The 17,857-nt window shown below is 42.9% G+C and overlaps 2 protein-coding genes across 6 annotated transcripts; both read right to left on the reverse strand.

Moving 5' to 3' along the window:
• Positions 1-2,132: 2,132 nt before the first annotated feature.
• LOC148901868 (uncharacterized) lies at positions 2,133-11,012 on the reverse strand. 3 transcript variants are annotated; one of them, XM_088989937.1, is made up of 19 exons: positions 10,864-11,012; positions 9,999-10,212; positions 9,898-9,936; positions 9,769-9,828; positions 9,629-9,682; positions 9,076-9,138; positions 8,939-9,004; positions 8,242-8,304; positions 8,063-8,122; positions 7,103-7,144; positions 6,771-6,836; positions 6,625-6,702; positions 6,498-6,551; positions 6,391-6,414; positions 6,139-6,213; positions 6,037-6,076; positions 5,909-5,954; positions 5,078-5,492; positions 2,133-4,003 (listed from the first exon to the last, which is right to left on the reverse strand). In XM_088989937.1, exons 2-19 carry the CDS (start codon positions 10,209-10,211, stop codon positions 3,518-3,520), a joined length of 1,944 nt encoding a protein of 647 aa, XP_088846063.1. In that variant the 5' UTR covers position 10,212; positions 10,864-11,012; the 3' UTR covers positions 2,133-3,517. The 3 variants fall into 3 exon arrangements, with proteins under 3 accessions (XP_088846063.1, XP_088846065.1, XP_088846064.1); XM_088989939.1 differs by having other exon boundaries at positions 6,391-6,411; positions 10,864-11,011; XM_088989938.1 differs by lacking the exon at positions 10,864-11,012 and adding an exon at positions 10,731-10,857.
• A 1,399-nt stretch (positions 11,013-12,411) lies between these two features.
• Positions 12,412-17,807, reverse strand: mettl3 (methyltransferase like 3). 3 transcript variants are annotated; one of them, XM_088989941.1, is made up of 12 exons: positions 17,670-17,807; positions 17,403-17,532; positions 16,866-17,065; positions 16,344-16,796; positions 15,048-15,223; positions 14,766-14,976; positions 14,505-14,692; positions 13,358-13,396; positions 13,179-13,287; positions 13,049-13,114; positions 12,870-12,982; positions 12,412-12,790 (listed from the first exon to the last, which is right to left on the reverse strand). In XM_088989941.1, exons 2-12 carry the CDS (start codon positions 17,515-17,517, stop codon positions 12,664-12,666), a joined length of 1,797 nt encoding a protein of 598 aa, XP_088846067.1. In that variant the 5' UTR covers positions 17,518-17,532; positions 17,670-17,807; the 3' UTR covers positions 12,412-12,663. The 3 variants fall into 3 exon arrangements, with proteins under 3 accessions (XP_088846067.1, XP_088846066.1, XP_088846068.1); XM_088989940.1 differs by lacking the exon at positions 17,670-17,807 and having other exon boundaries at positions 17,403-17,622; XM_088989942.1 differs by lacking the exons at positions 17,403-17,532; positions 17,670-17,807 and having other exon boundaries at positions 16,868-17,004.
• Between the last annotated feature and the right edge of the window lie 50 nt (positions 17,808-17,857).

The following is a 17,857-nucleotide window of genomic DNA, read 5'->3' on the forward strand; positions in this document are numbered from 1 at the left end:
ACTTCGCCTCTGAACCGGCAACTTGATTTTCATTCCGATCGTTTTCCTGGATTTTTACCAAACACGAGGAACGGAAAACCATCCATGTTAACGGTGAGTACTATCACAAAGTTATTTTAAATAATACATTCTGATATTTTGTTGAAAAGTGGCCGGGCGTGCGCACGCGCGCACGCGAGCATTTGTATGTGCGCGCTCGCACGCGAGCGTTTGTATGTGCGCAAATGCGGACAAGCATATACGACAGGCGTACAACGGCAAATAAGCTTTTAAACAGCAATTTTCAGACTGAAAATGACGTACATTTTTTAAGGGCACAGGATTTTGGAGAAAAAAACAACAATGGATTTATGCCCCATTGTATCTTTTCAAAAATCAAAGTCCAACCGGTCTTGTGATTCATCTTTACTAAAAGATAACCCAAATAGATTTATTTGGAGTGGGCAAGGCCCTCAAAGAAAAAAATGACGACAAACACACCCACAAACTAATTCTAGATCTGGAAAAGTAAACAAGGAAATAAAAAGTAGCCTCAGAACGGTATTAAAAGAATGTACTGCACAAGAACAAGATTTTGGAGTGTGGGAAGGGGGCGTAGTTTTTAAAGATGAATTTGCGAGCACGTCCAAGTCTGAAGTGAGTTCCTTTCTGTTATGTCATTTGAATGTGGCGCAACAGCTACATGTTGATTTACCATGTTTGAGCTCTGGAGCTCCGTAAGGTGCATATTGAAATGGATGCATGTACAAAGGGCTGATGGTTGAATATGTTTGTAAATTTTTAAAAACATTTTTAAAGGATTTTCAAATCTATTCAACGTTGCCAGGGCCAACTACTTGGGACGCAACTTTGAAAAGCATAAGAATACTTTGTCCCACCTTTCCTGGTTTCCTATCAGGAAAACAGTGTACAGTACAGTGAAATATGTTTTTTTGTTTATTCGTTAGTCTTTATAATCAAAGCTGTTAAGTAAAGCACATTTTGCGAGTACAGTGATACCTCAGCTTACGAACGCTTTAGCTCACGAACTTTTCGCCTCACGAACATTAAATTCGTGAGCATATAGTTTCGGTGGACAAACCAAACCACATGGCGCCACGGTCGCTGGCGGACTAGTTTTCAGCGGATAAACACCAAAACACACGGTCAAACAGCGCCATGGTGGCTGGCGGACTAGTTTCCGTCACCCCCTTTCTTTGAGTGCACACGTGGTTTGTTATCGAGGATACTTTTGCTATGACGGGACACAAGGCTAGTGTTAAGCTGAAGAGGACACAAAAGAAAATTACGGTCGAGCAGAAGAAGATCTTCGAAAAACACGAGCAAGGTGTGCATTTGTGTGACTTAGTGTTCCAGTACCAGTATGCTCAGTCGACCATTGCTATCTGTGATTAAGGGTGTTTCTGTGTTGTCTAAGCAACGGTCTCAGGCAATAGGAGAGGTTGAAAAACGTCTGTTGATCTGGATAAATGAAAAGCAGCTAGCAGGGGACAGTGCGAGTGAGGATATTATCACCGAGAAAGCATGGCAACTTCACTCGAATATTATCAAGAGGCAACGACATCAGCAACCATCACAAAGGTAAATAAAATGACTTTGTTATACAGTACAGTTTATTTAATTACAATACAATAGCACATTTATTGTACATAAAATAAAGTATATTTTGTGTAGTTTTATGGCTTATTTAGTAGAAAATTGTGTTTTATGGGGGCCTGGGAACGGATTATTCTCATTTTAATGGTTTCTTATGGGAAATAAATGTTCGAAAGATGAACTTTTCGCCATACACACACTTTCTGGGAGCCAATTAAGTTCATCACTGTAGTTTGAATGGTTTAAGACACGCGAGTCAGATATCAGCCAGATATCATTTGACGCTTCTTAGGAAACCAGAATGTCACTGGCCAGTAGAAAAAAAAATCAAATAAAATCAAAAATATTCAACATTTGTTCTTCACAAAATTTGCATTACCCCAACACTATCGGATTACGAATCAAGCATGTTAAAAGTAATGTGTGATGATCAAAAGTAATCATTGCCTTTCTAAAGACAGAAGCATGACTAAGCATGACTCAGTGAGTTTTTCCCCCCAAATACATTTTGCTTTTACCGTTTCGTCATGAATGTTATCCTGTGTCATCTCGACCCGGTCTACAAACTGATGCGTTGTCACACACATCCCCTCTCATTTCCCTAACAAATCAGAAAAAAAAGGAACCCAAGATTGATCCTTGCCACATTTTTGTGTGTATCAGAGACAAGGTAAAATTTCTGGATTAATTAAGAGCATCCCTTCCCCAATCTGACGTACGTTCAAAGAGATAATTGCATCACACAACCGAGTCGTGAATTGTTGCAATGTCACATTAAACTGTTGTTCACCTTTTCAATTGTCCAGAATTTGTGGGGTGTGTCACCATTAGGTCCCTGGCATGAATCAGTCCTTCCACTATGGAACCAATGAGAGCCATAGTTATGTCTGCGGCTATCTTTCGCAAGAGCAAGTTGCTTAAGCCGAAAACTTTGGTTCGTTTCAACAACTAGGTTGTTTAGTTAGCAAATTAGCTCTGTCTACAACTCCGCAAAAAAAACATATTTCCCCAAAGCCTTACACCCAAACAAACAGATAACAAGTTGGATAGATTCACTGCGCAACTCGCACCTGATAGCTATGCTCAGGGACTAACTGGTCTGTCGGCTAGTCCACAGCCACACTCCATGGTCTGCTCGTCTATAGTACATCCACACTATACATAGACACCAAAAGGGTGACGTTAAATGTATTTATTACTTTTGCTAGCCTGCAAGCTAGCAAGATAAGGATCCTATAAACTCGCCGGGCCGCAGAAAATTCTTCCTGTACATCACCAGCTCTGTGTTTCTGTGTTGTGTGTGGACCCCCACGTAACAGAGATAGTTAAAGCAAAGTGAACAATAAAGTTTGTTCTAAAGCCCGCAAGCTAACAACTAAGCAAGCTAAAAATAGGCTTCATCATACCAACATTTGAGGAGCAAATTCAGTAATTTGAGGGCACTACAGAACATATATGCTTTACCATTAACTAAATCCCTTTTCAGTGCTGATGATGATGTGACACTTGGGTATAAACCAGTGGACTATATTTGATTGATAAGTGCAGAATGAGAACGGCATGTTTCTTACACGTTGAGTGGAAACGCCCGCACCTTCCGATAGTTGGAATGCGAGCCTGGTCTTCTATAATAAGCTTTTTTTTTAGGTCAGCTTCACACTTTTGGAAACACTTTGATGGCCAAAGGTAATGTGAACTTGGTTTCGGTTATGAGTTTAGTTGAAAGGACAAAGTCACATCAAAGATGGAGGCTGGTTGTGGATCAGGAAAAAATGTTTATTATTATAAATGTGTAGAGACATTGAGGAGTGTTCGGACAGCAGGCAGAGTACAGAACTCTAACAATTTTATTTCAAGAAACTAAAAATTGGTTCTTTTGTTCACAAGACAACGATTCCAAATGGTACAAAGCTTGGGGTCATCACTCCTCCAGCTCTTTAAGTTTCTTTAGTTCTGACTTGATCTGTTCATCGTCCTCGTCCTCATCGTCTTCTTCCTCCACCTGAATGCCGTCCATGGTCTTCTGGAGCTCTTCCTTGATGTGGTTGAGTTCCAGGAGCCCATCCTGAAGGTCCTTGCAAACCTCTCGGATCTTGGCGGCAAACTCCGTCTTGGCTCCTTTTCGGAGTTCTACCGAGTCCTTGGCCAAGAAGAAAATGTCGAGCGCCAAGAAGAGTCCGGACATGACCCCGGTGGTGACGCTCATGACCTGAGCGGCTTTGGCGGCGCCCCCCGCCACACTGAGAACCTGGACCGTGTTGATCAAGCTTTCCGTGTTGATGACCAAAGCCTTTCCGGCCCGGCCCCCTTCCTTCATGACGTGTTTGACGTTCTGGTTCAGATGCTTCTGCGAGATGCTCTGGGCATACTGCTCAAAGTCCCACTCTTCCAGAGTTTCCATTCCTTCCTGGCGGGGAGGAAAGCAAAGCACTGACCTACCCGGAGGGTCCCATCCGCACAGAAAGCTTCAATTTTATAGTTGTTTTATTTTTGTTATTTTTTGAAAACCTGCTGATTTGAGGCTTTCTGTGAAAAATGGTCAGGCAAATACGGAAGGATTGTTGTTTGTTTGTTTCTTTTTTTGGATCAAAGAGCAAAATCTGCTGTGAGGCCAATCTGTTCACAATTTGGAAGTTGACACCGGGCAGTAGCTAGTGGAGACCATCTTTGTTTCTGAAAACTAACTTTTTGCTCCACAGTATTTTTGAAGAGAAATTGGGTAACCACTCTCGCTTTTTATATCTCTCTCTCCCGATATATATTAATTAATCTATTTTATACATCCATGAACCATATAGAGATATATATTACACACAAATACACACACACACACACACAAAAAACAAAATTTGGTATTCCTGCAAAGGTTTGTTAAATCAATACCAGTACTGAAACAATACCAGGTTGCTGTTAACCATTACTGCTGATAATTTATTTTTCCTCGAATAGGAATTTGAAATGTCGTACTGTGTAAACAGTCCTAACAAACCTTGTTTCTCACGGGGAACGCAAGTGACATCAGTGTTGATTTATAGTCTGTGAACCAAAAAAGGTTCACTACTTGACAAACAATGCGCCATTCAATTGTCATCATTTTCTTGCTAAGTGACATGAGCGATCACAGCGTCGTTAGCCCGCTCTGGCTTTCACACACACACGCACACACACACAGCAATATCAAATGTTTCTTGCTTTTCAAAATGCTCTCAATCATTCAAGACCCAATCGGACATGGAGATAGTGTTTTAAAACAGCACCCAACAGTATTGATTATTTCACATGTACGTGCAATTTTGTGACTAAAATGCTTTTAGTGAGTATGTAAGAATGAGGCGAGATGATTTAGATCAAGACCGAGATATGTATTGACGTGTGCATTTCAGCGGGAAGGATTTAATTGAAGACAAAAAGCGTTTGAGAAGATTGGCTAAAAGATGGATATGAAGGAATGCTCAAAAGAGTAATTTTGCAAAGAGCTCACCTGTAAGAACTGGAGACAGTCCTTGATATCGTTCATCTCCTCCTGGTAGTCCTGGATCATCTTCTCCACCTTCCTGCGGTCCGTCTTAGAATGCAACGTGTCGGTAATGTTGGCGGAGGCGGAGGTGAGGCCGCCCGCCGTGGCCACGCCGATGCCCACCGCCGTGACGATGAGCGACGTTCCCGCCGTGAACGGAGCCAGGATGAGTCCCGTGATGGTGGTGACCGAGCCGGCCACACCGGCCACGCCGCCACCTACGCTGGCTGACACCGTCTTCTTGTGGAAGTTGTCGGCGGCGTCGGCCAGTGTTAACAGTGCCAGGATGCGCTGCTGGAGCGAGGCTCCGCGCTGGTTGAACAGGCGCACAAACAGGCGTGCCGCCATAAACACGCGGTCCGCCGCTTCTTCCACCACCCTGTGGTCCAAATAGGAATGATTAATGTTTTATTCGGGAATTGAAAAGCATGGCATGGTGCGCCATTCCCGAATTTTTTCAGGGTTTGGTTTTTCTTGTGGGTGTATGCCGATAAAGCGCTAGTCAGACCTCTGGCCACGTTTTTCTCTTCCATGAAGGGGGGGCAGCATTTGCCTTTTGTACCACTGCCCCCATTTCAAGCTCAGATAACTCCATGCTCATATAAGTTAAGCATTAACTCTTTTTTGATGAAAGAAGAGAGTCGAAGGTTTCTTACACTACATTGAATGTTTATGTAGTCCTGAAAGTCAATATTCTGTGGGTCCTGCAATTTGAGTGAAAATGACAAAGCCCTGGCACTGGAGTGGACACATTTTTGCAAAATATCTGGCAGCGAATGAGAAAAGGATACTTACGCTTCAGACTGGTGGTCTTGGGTGGTCTCGTTCCACTCGGTCCAGCCTGAGCCAAAATGCAAATGATGACAAATGAAGAGAGTCCACAACAAGTTAATTTTCTTGCCACCAAATGCACGTGTACGTACCGTCAACTGTTTTCCACCATGCCAGGAGTCCGTCTTCATCCTGGAAAAGAAGTGTTTCCCTTTTGATATCCGGGTCGTTCAGGCATTGGTATAAAAAAATACCTCCAGCGGGTCCGCGGCGCTGGCGTCGTCCAACGCGGGCATGACCACCATCTCCAGCGGTTGGATTTCCACTTCCTAGTTGCCGCGTAACACAAATTACAACGTGACGGGAATTTTCATTGGGCAAATGGACAGTAGGGTTTGCGTGAAGCGTGACAGTGAAGTCAAAAAATATGTTCTTTCCGAGAAGGCATGTTGAAAATTTGGACTTGGTTTTGAAGTTGAGTGAGCGTGAAGCATCCTGTGCGCTACCTGAGGGCGGGCGTCTGAGTTCTGCTGAGTCGAGTCCAAAACAAAAAATGAATAATCAGAAGCCGTGCGCAGGACTTAAAAAGCCAAAGCATGCGGTCCATTCATACCTTGGCTCCTGAGCCAAAAAGTGCAGTGGGAAGAATTCTTTTGATTCTGAAGGTCTGCCAGGCAACAATAGTAAATTATTTCATTACAAGGAGCGGCAAGGTGATATTTGGCTAATGTTAATCAAACCTTTTTTCTTTTCTTCGGCTGCTCATTCGCTTGGGTGATTGGCTCATTGCTACTGGGATCATCTACGTACCAAATAGACTGAGGAGAGATCGTTAGTGCAAACAATTATTTGCCCATCGAAGCAACGAAGCCCCATGGCATCTTACGCGTGTCTCCGCGACGGTAGCGGCATCTGAGCTCGAGCTCTCTGTGCCAGGCAACGATGCCCCGTCCTGGGGGAACAAAAACCCACATTTAAATTTTACGTGGATTGAATTTTCATTCCAGCCACAAATAATGTTTCCTTTCTATATTTTGTAATCAACAGGCAACATTTCATTTAAATTTCCACACACAATTGCATTTTTTTAGTTGAGACTTTTTAGTAAAAACGCTCTTCGGTTCCGCCGTTGGGGTTAATTTCGGGTGACACGCAACAATTCCAAATGTAAATACTTTTCAACACACAAGCAGAAGGACTTTACAGCTTCACTTTTACCTGCTTCACAGATGCCACTGAGTCCGTCTCCCTGTGTAGTGTCTGCATTGTGCACGCACACACACACACACACACACACACACACACAACACAGACACACACACAATCACAGTAAAAAAAAACCTGCGCTTGTCCTCACAATGTCATGAGTAAAAGAACAGTGCCGCACCCACACCTTAAATCTCATGCAGGTCCTCACAACATCATGATTACAAGAACACACACACAAAATTAAAAACTCATGTCATTCCTCACAATGTCATGATTACAAGAACACACACACACCCCACACACAGTTAAAACTCATGTCGGTCTTCATATTGTCATGCGTACCCATACCCGCACACACACATTTTTCCCATTGGGTAAAAAGGGTATCCAAACACTTGCTATATGAGAATTTGTTTTTCAATATCTGTAAATTTAGTCACTGATAGTGTAGTGGTACACTTGCTCAACTTGGGTGGAATCAGTTCCCATTCAGTGACGATGTAAATGTGGGTGTGTATGGTTATTTGTCTCTGTATGCTGCCCTGTTAGTGACTGGCGACGAGTTAAGGGGTTATCCCTGCCTTTCGCTCAAAGTCAGCTGGGAAAGGCTGCAGCAATTCCCGTGACCCTCCTTAGGATATGATGTGTTGGAAACGGATGGATGTGTGCGCCATTCGTGAAGACACCAAAGATGATTTAATTTAGGAAAATGAATGAAAGATGTACGCAAGACGTGTGACGCAAAACAAAACGAAAAACAAAAAAAAAAAAAAAAAAAAAAAAATCACACATCCAAAAACGCGTGACTCGTCCTAGATTTTCGCAGTTATTTCCTCCTCTTACATATTTACGGTTTGTTATCAGGGTTGGCGGCTGACAAGTGAACTGACGTGACAGGCCAAGATAAGATTTGACTTTTGCTTACCACCGTCATCATCGGAAAATAAATAAATGCATAAATAAATGTACCTCTACCGACTTCTTGGGTGGGTTGTCCGTCAGGCTTTCTTGGCTAGCGGCGATGTCAGGCTAGATTCGGGTGGGGGGGGGGGGGGGGGGGGGGGGGTCAACAGTCTATAATTCAAACAGTAGCGAAGAAGCAAAAGCCAATGTTTGGCTCATTCAATTTTACCGACACCATAATTTACCTTTGAATGCCAGGATTTGAATGGGTTGACCTTCTGTATAACACTGGCGAGCATTCCGGGGTTCTAAAATAATCACACACAAAAAAACACAAATGAAAAAAAGGGAACAGAAATTTTAAGTCAGACACCAAACAAAGAAAGTTGAGAACATGTGATCCAAAACTCCCTGGTATTCAAATTAACTCAGTCACTGCCAGTCACGAATTTATTCGGGAATTGAAAATAGGATGGAGAGTGCCATTCCCGAATGTGTTTGGGTTTTGTTTTTCTTGTTTGCGTGCAGATAAAACGCTGGCCATGACCTCTGGCAATGTATTTCCCTTCCACAAGAGGGCAGCATTCGCATTTTTTCCAGGTTAGCGCTTTTTTTCCAGCTTCAGCTTCTGTTAAAGAACTATATTAACCAATATGTATGTATTGCATTGTATTTTGGACAGCCGTCCCCATTTCAAGCTGATATAACTCATATCATTTAGGAATTAACCCTTTTTTCTGATGAAAGAAGAGAGTCTAATGTTCCTAACGCTACATTGAATGTTTGAATGTGAATGCAGGTCCTGGAATTCGAATGACAATGACAAAAACCCTGGCACTGAATTGGACACATTTTTGCACGTTGTCTGGCAGTCAATGAGTTAATTGTGCCATCATTAATTGTTCTACTTTTCAGCTAAAAAGTATCACTGAGAACACATACCTCTTTTCCATCCAATTCTGTCTGTTGGGTTTCTACAAACTCTTCCCGAAGCTCCTTGTTAGCCACCTAAAATGGACACAGCAATTTGCATCTTCGGCAACATTTTGATATCATTGTGTTTAGGGTCGCAACTGCACCTGTGCTGAAGACTTGAACGGGTTAACTTTTTGAATCATCCCTTTCAGCATCCCCGGCTGGTTCTGGGGAATGAGATGACACTATTCCAATGAGACGATTTGCCATTTGGCCACAGGAGGGGTGTGTTGCTTCATTCCTCCACAGCGTTTTTTATTGCTTCTAATATTTGTGAAGGTAATTTCCTGAGGAGCTTGACTTCAGTCAACATACATACTTTACATTTTGTCAGAGACATGACGTTATTGAGAGCTGCGCCACGTTGTGCATTTTATTCATTTTGTGTTTCTACATTTGAGAAAACTCAAAACAACGTGGTTTGACACTTGGAACGTGAGATTTAGGTTGCTCGGTCAAGGTTTTCTCATAATATCAGTCAGTCAAAATTCTTATTGCTTGTGGATGATCCATGCCATCTTGTTGGCTAATTGCCAAAACGTCCACACATTATATATTTGATGGTGACCTCTGGAGAAATTGGAGTGTTTTTTTTCTTGAAAATATCCACTAAAGAGCTCATACAATTTGTCACCGTGCTTAATAAGCTCTTCTGACCTGTGTGGTGTCTGCTGCAAGTTCAGGTGATTCAGCAGTAACTGCGGAAGGGGTCTGTAGTAGAAGAAGGATTTATTTTTTATTTTTAAATGAGCCATGACAGACAGCGCAGAACCTCAAGTGTTCACGTTTTGTCTTACCTGTGACAAAGAAGTCTTAAACGGGTTCACTTTATGTATCACACCCATCACCCGAGTTTTCTGCAAACACCCATGCCATTCATGTGTGACTTTTGTTTGGACTATTTATTTTCACGAGTATGTACACACCTTGGACTTTGGGAGACCTACGGCTTTGCGGTTGCTTCTCTATACAAGAACGTCAATCCAGTGAAAATGCAACAGGCCCGTGTTTACATGTCAACACTTACCTGCTGAGTCACATTTGTATCCTGTGCATCAGTACTCTGCACCACTGACTCAGCCAGCCCCTCGGCCGCCTCCTCCGACTCAACCGTTGCACCAAATGTTGCCGGCACCCCCCTTGACCCGCTCTGGTCCATCCCAACCTGTTTCCCGGGCTGCTGCGGCAACGGCGTAGTCGTGGCTACTGCTGAGCATTTTTCTTTCCGAAACATGTTCATCCTGAAAGTACGTGTTAACCATATAAGGGATTTCAAAGGTTTGAATGAGATTAACTTTTCAGTCTTGGTTCGGTGGATTAAATGAAAACACACAGTTTCATTGTCTGACATCCTTTCGGGGTCAGGTGTAGAAGCCAGATGCCCGAAATCACTCTGTGCTCAACAGGAGATTAATTTAGAACAAAGTTTCAAAGACATTTTCTTCTCAGGCCTCATTCGGTGACCGTTTCCTAAAACACAGGCAGAAGCCTTGAGTCTTTTCATTCAATGTCTCTTTTTGAGAACATTTATAAGATATACAATGTTCTATTGTTGTACTACAATTCAAGTCGGCATTTAGCATGACTGATAGACACAAAGGTCTCGCCGTTCATCTTCGACGAGAGAAGTTGGACCCTCGGGCGGGTAGGGTTCGAACACGTCAAATGAATGCGGAAGGTTCGCGAAAGCCCAACAAAAGGAACTGAAAGCTAAATTCAGGTAAAAGACAAGCCAAAATGAAAGATAAACGGCGTTTACCTTCGCCGCGCAACACAAAAGAGAATCCGGAAAAAAAGAGACACGACAAACTGGTTTGTTTAGTCACCGAGTGTCGCCTTTCAATGACAATTCCTCGTAAACGGCGACCAAATAACAAAGACGAGACGCCTACCTTCCACAACACTAAGGGCGAAAAGTTTCCCTTGTGTTCGACGGAGAGCGTTCACCTGCGTCACCTGGCTGGAATGAGATGAGTTGTGATGACATTACTCGTCGTGACCTTTTCGTTCAATTCCAACAAACTCGGGCGAGCTGGCGTAAAACGGCAAAAGTTAGCTCAAAATCGTCGTCATGTAACCAGCGAGCTAATGAAAAAAAACTATTCAAAAATGTCTTTGTATCCTTCCGGTCAGAAAAACGTTACATAGCCTTCAAATGTATCAGTTTAATTCCTTCACGGATTAAACTGGTCGCCCAAAACACTCAAAATCATTGAAATGGATGCAAACTACATTATGCTTCACCCCCCACAAAAAAGTAACGTGCGTTTGAGTTAATTAATAGCATCAAATAACACTTGACGTTATTTAAAAAAAAGTTATCATTCCATACTGACAAATAATTTAAAAAAAGTTTCATTTAATGCACAACTTGTTGCACCACGAGGGGGCAGTACAGGACAGACAAACTGTACAAGAGGCTTAGCTATTTTTTTTGTTCGACTCCTCTGTTTGGCGGCAATTAATTATCCGTTCTTCACAGTTGACAAAGAATGGACCCAGGGAGCATTACTATAATCGATCTCATGACAACACATTTTATTTCTAATGCAGGTTGTGATAAAGTAATGAACTGTTTGTGATACGTATAGCTTTATGGGTGCTGGTGATTATAAACGGTATTTTAATCAAATGGATAGCAACAGGACTGTTGTGATCTTCGGAGACATGTGGTACCAATTCAAAGTAAGACTTGTGAAGCACCGTGAGCAGACGCATTAGCACAAACAGTTGAAGTCTCTCTTTTTTTGGTATTAATTCTTTCTGCCAGACTGCCGCTTTTTGTGAACTAAGTCCCTGGTCACCATGCAGCATTCATCTCTCAAATTTTGATGGGATTCATCTCGAAAACATACTCGTATGTTGAGTTAGTGCTGTCAACTGAAATAATCTCCACTCACCTCGAAACTTTACAATTATGAGAAAGGAGTGTCAACACAGAGCGACGATGCGTATGTGAAATTGTCGCGGTTTGGAATAGAAGCGGATTTACTTGGGATAGATGTGAGACAATCTCTTTTCATCAATGGATGTGTTTGCTTTCAACATTTAGCTTGTAGTAGACGTGCGTATTCCACCATGACGTCCCTGATCCACTGGTGAAAAGGATGCTTTGATCCTCTCTTTCATCTACAACTGCTTCATACAAGATTGAATGACTGTCTTTTGTGTTGTCACATTATTTGTTGTTTTGACTTCAAGATAGCGCTGCGAGAGTGGCTGCCTTTACAGCAGCTCCTGTATTTTGTTTTTCTACTTCTTTCTTTCCTTTCTTCACTTTGCTGCTGTAAAATGTACATTTCAAAGGCAACCCACAGGGATTCAACAGAGGTTTGGATTTCCACTGCGAGACTAATAGAGGCTAATTCAATCCAATTTCCCTGCAGTTGGTCTGAAACATGAATGGCAAAAGGAAGACAATGAAGAAAACCAAATGGCTCCTTGGGGCCCCAAAAAGGGGTAAGCATATTTTTTTAAAAACATATTCAACAACAGAAATATGAAACTCACGGTCCGTAATAGTCTTCTGTTTCAAGAAACACGCTGTGACATTGGATACACTTAAATAGGACTATGTATGTAAGTCAGGAATTGGTAACAAACAGGCGGTTAAAAAAAAATAATAATATTTTGGAGAGTATTAAAAAAACTGGATGGAAGCCAGGACGCGTGCTCGCGTCATCCACCCCGCATCAATTATGTGGAGTCTGCATGTTCTTGGGTTTGGAGATGACGCCGTCCGGGTAGCGTTCCTTGAAACGGGCCACCACCTCCGGATCCAGGAGGTGAATCCCATCCAGCTGATTTCCGAGCGTCACCCTGGGAAAGCACCAAAAAAATGGGCATAGCACAACGGGCACACACGGAGCAGCGGTCGCCTTGGAAACGCGCCACATACCAATTGGGCTGCACATTATGTGGTCGACCAAAGAGCTCGATCTTCCTGGTTCCCGGCGAGAGTCTCTCGATCATTCCATAGATCTCGTCGGGTTTGTGACTAGTGGAACGGACCTGAGCGGGACATCAAACGGTTTCTATCCAGCAGTCTTAAGCTCGCCGGTAGTGTTAACACATTACCTCGGCAACGATGACATCACAATCCAAACCTCTGTTGAATCCCTGTGGGTTGCCTTTGACGCCCACCTGGACAGAAACAAATTTGAAACACCGACGCGGTGGCCGACACCGACGGCAGGCGGCAACGCACCAGGCAATGCTCCTTCCCGTGATTCAACCAATGTCCTGTTCTTCCTGTCCGGATGATTCTCTGAAGTTGGTTGGTTTTCACCCAGATGATTTCATCAATACGCTCATAGCTGGCACACAATTTGGTTATGCGCTTTGCTAAAACCATCACGTCAACGGTGGGGCGGCAGTATTACTTACCCCCACAGACTCAGACACTCCCTCCCCAATTCCATTGCCCTACAAGAAATTAAGGGGAAATAATTTTTTACATGAAAATCCCATATTTGAATGACAAAAAAAATGACAAATTTGCCATTGGTACTATTGTCACGTTTATTTTGTGTTGTGTAATATTTGACTTTAAGATGGCGGCGCAAAAGTGGCTGCCTTTAGAGTAGCTCCTACTGTATATTTTTTCTTCTACTTTTTCTTGTTTCTTTCTTTTTCCTTTTATAGCTTTACTGCTGTGAATAGTTAATGTATACATTGGGAAACGAATAAAGGATATCTAAAAATCATCTAATCTACCATATTTTCCAGTGTACAAGGCACACCGGAGTATAAGGCGCACCCCCAACGAATGGTGTATTTTCAAAAGTTTCCATATATAAGGCGCACCTTCAATGAATGACAAACTTTTTTCTAAAGAAAATATATAAATATATAAAAGTTTTTCAAATATAAGGCACGCCACATTACAATCCGCTACAGTAGTAGCTGGGGGTACGCATGACTTCTTCTACAGGGGGAAATGGTGGCAGCTGACAGTAGTTGCAAGACCTGTTGTGGCTCAATATTACTTCACATATAAGGTGCACCTGCGTGTAAGGCGCAGGTCATCTTTTGAAGAAAATCAAGGCTTTTGGGTGCGCCTTATACACTAGGAAATACGGTAATGTAATAGAATTGTAAAACGCAAGGGATCTTGATGCAGTAACACATTGAGCACTCGGGGGGCACTGCGTGAAAAAATAGAGTAAATAATAATAATAATAATAATAATACATTTCATTTGTAAGCGCCTTTCAAAACTCTCTAGGTCACTTTACAGTCACAGGATAAGTTTTTCTGTGGGTGAGCAGCGGCAGCCACACGCGCCAGCGTTCACTCAACCCGGAATATGACAAACAGACATGAGACCAGTTGAATGTAGAGTAAGAATACGGACGTTGTGTTTCTATGTGTTAGCTACAAAATGATGCAAAAACATTAGTAAATTTTATGACAAAAAATGTGCCTGATGAGGGGGGAAAGCTCAGCGTGCGTGCAGTTATTCAGATTGGCGCCATCTGCAGGTTAATTTGAGCAATGAAAAGCTTTCACAAACGCGGTCGGATAGGATTACCTGCCGGTCACCCAGAGGAAGAGGAAGCCGTCATCCTGGAGGACGGGAATGTTGAGTTTCCTCATCTCATCGTCCGTCAGCGTGCCGTATGGCAGCTCCATGTGGATGTCCCAGGGCGGGTCAGCCATCACCACGGCAAACTTGCCCAAAATGGACACGTCCAAGTAGCGGATGTCACAGCAGATCCACTGTCCGTCCAAAGAAGTAAGTCAGGTCAGCTTAGCGTTCTGCGATGTCTTTTGGCGTCACGCTTTTCCTCACCTGAGAAGGGAAGAGTTTGCCCACGTTGCTATCGGCGTCGCCGTGCAGGCCTAGCTCGGAAGCACCCGGCTGGGCCCCCGCCGGGCTCCCTTCGGCTTCGGGGGGGCTGTCTATCTCATAGTGGACGTACTTGCAGGTGTCCATGTGGAAACACGTGTTGAGGAAGGAACAGTCGCCCAGGTTCTCGTCTGTGTGGTTGTTGATGATCCGCCTGGGGATAAATAGGAGACTTATCAAGTCAAGAGTCTGCCGTGTGGTAACCCGAGTAACAGAAGAACTGACCGGAAGTGGAGTTTGGTGCACGGTTGAGGCGTGTCCGCCGAGCGGACGCACTCCTCCTTGGTACCGTGGTCGCAAAACTCTTGCACTTGAGCGCGGCCTCGAGAGCGAAACTTCTCCACTATAGATTGTTCCTTGGCTGTGCTGGCATTAAGCAGCTCCAGGATTTCTCGGCTCACCTGTATTAAAAAAACAAAAACATTGAGGATGTAACTGTGAGACAGCTTTTTACTTTTACCCCGGGCATCTGAAAACAGAGTCTGCACTTTTTTTTTTTTAACTCAAAATGGGCTATTTTCAACCTGCGCGGATGATGACACGATACCAGAACAATGTACATTGGGAAAGGTTGACCACACTTAATCCAATGTTGTTGTTTGACTTCAAGATGGCGCCACGAGAGTGGCTGCCTTTCCAGCAGCTCCTGTATTTTGTTTTTTTTCTACTTCTTTTTTTCATAACTTTGCTGCTGTGAAATGTAAATTTCTCCAATGCAAGACTAATAAAGGTTAATCCAATCCTTAGCGCATGACTAAACAGATTTGAAAACAAACTATTCTCTTTCTATGAATTTATTCAATATTTATTCCAGCTACACCATGTGTTGGGTTTTGTGATAGCATAAAAAGCACAGGCTTCTTCTGTGTCTAATCAGCACAATAAATAAATAAATAGATAGACAAACAAATATCAAAATAACAAAATAAATATTAATAAATATATAAACATAAATAAACACACAAATAACTAAAACAATAACTAACTAAATAAATAAAAATAGAGAAACAAATAACAAAATAAATGAATATCTAAGCATATAAAATTGCATAAACACATAAATAAATAAGTTAAATAAATAAATAAATAAATAAATAAATAAATAAATAAATAAATACACATACAGAAGAAGCAAGGTGATTTTTTGGGTCATTTTCATGGCGTGGGATTTTGCTTTTTTTGTTTGTCAACTCAATTGATGTTCGAACACTTGGAAAATATTTTGATCGCATAATAAGTCTAAAAAAGCTAGCCAGTTTTTATGCAACATGTAACAAGATTTACTCGATTAATTATTAAAAGAAGGAAACTATTTTGTGTTCAAAGAAATTTCTGTGCAAATAAAAATGCATTTTGGATGTGATGGTGAGAAGTAATCATGTTAACTGTTGTGCTTCGACATAGTTTGAGAATTTGCCTTTTTTTTAACTTTGTCACAAAGACCTGTACTTAAGTGCAGTATAAGTAACGATACCCCCTGTGTGAGACAAATGACGAGTCAACATGGCCGCCTCATCTGACCTTCTTACTCTGCTGCTCTTTTGTGGACTGCTGGTTGAGCAGGCTTTCAATTTCCATGTCCAAGTGAGATGAATGACTTTTACTGCTCCTCCCTTTCTTGTCGGCGTTGCTGCCCGATGCACCCAGCATTCCCGACGTCTGCCAAGATGCCGCCGGCAAAACATTGGTAGTGGTGGTGGCTGCTGGGTGGGGAGGAGAAGCTGAGCCCTGCACCGAAGGTGAAAAGCCAGGACTTCTCGTGTGGTGGGAATGCTCCTCTGCTTTTCTCTTGACTCCAGCTCGCGGGGCGCCGGCACCTGATCCGATCATAGCCCATAGTTTTGTATGGTCCACCGCTACGACCACCGTCGTACAAGATGACGACAACGCTGGCTGTCGCACTTCGATGAACTCCTGAGCGGAGAACTTGAGCAGAAGACTCTGGATACATTCATGAGTGACGGCCGTCTCAGACTGTGAACGAAACCACAGAAATGAAGGCTACATCCACATGCCACGTTCGTGACCTTGTGCTCAACTCACGCCATTCACTTCTTTGGTGATAGTGAGCGAATCCTTTGGCAGAGAGAGGCTGAGATCCGACAAATAGGCCAGCATCCTCTTCTCCAATTCGGGGTCGGGAGGTTTCGAAGTGTCCTCCCGTGCCCCGCAAGGAGCCGAAGCTGCTGAAGGAGCCGGGCTGTCACTCCTGGACACGGGGACGTCTGCACTTGTGCTCACCTCTGACACACACACAACACATGAGAAAGTAAAGTCCTCAATAAACACATTATGTATTGACCAAACAATTTCCAAACAACCCGCCCCCAAATGAGTCAATTTTCGAGGCAATTCGGTGCATTTTTTCGATTAGCCCCGTTTCAAATATTTAGATGAGATGAGCCTTTATTTGTCTCACAATGGAGAAATTCACATTTCACAGCAGCAAATAGAAAATACAAGAGCTGCTTTAAAGACATCCACTCTTTTAGAGGAAAAATAAAATGTGTACAATTGATGGATGAAATGAGTGTAAACTTTGAAGATGACGACAGAAGAAGCGGTCAAGCCGCATTTTACCAGAAGCCAGTTGAGTCGCGTTTGACGTCGGTTCTTTTCGCCGCCGCTGGAGCCTTTCCCGCAGGGAGTCCAACTGCTTCTTGTGCGCCTGGATGTTGCTCCACGTGTCCGACATACCTACCCGAACAAACTATGCAGAAGGAGCAATCGTAATGTTGGCAAAAAAAACACAACAATAACTCCTCCAAGGAACAAGTGATGCGGAACTTGCAATAGCTGCAGCGTGTGGTGCACAACTGAATGTTATCCGAGTGGCATACTACTCACCCTTAAAGTATTTCATGACGAACCAATTATTGGTCAAAAATTACATAGATTTCTTCCAAATATAACGTTATTAATTCGACGATTTAAACATTTTGAATTTCGTGTCATGCGTCGAGAATTGAAGACGGAAGATTTAACATTATGTTCCTAGTCGGAAATATTTAGCGTAATGACTGACCTCACTTCCG

This window comes from Hippocampus bargibanti, linkage group LG02, assembly GCF_051943395.1.
Source record: "Hippocampus bargibanti isolate YZ-2025 linkage group LG02, ASM5194339v1, whole genome shotgun sequence".
Taxonomy (NCBI): Eukaryota; Metazoa; Chordata; class Actinopteri; order Syngnathiformes; family Syngnathidae; genus Hippocampus; species Hippocampus bargibanti.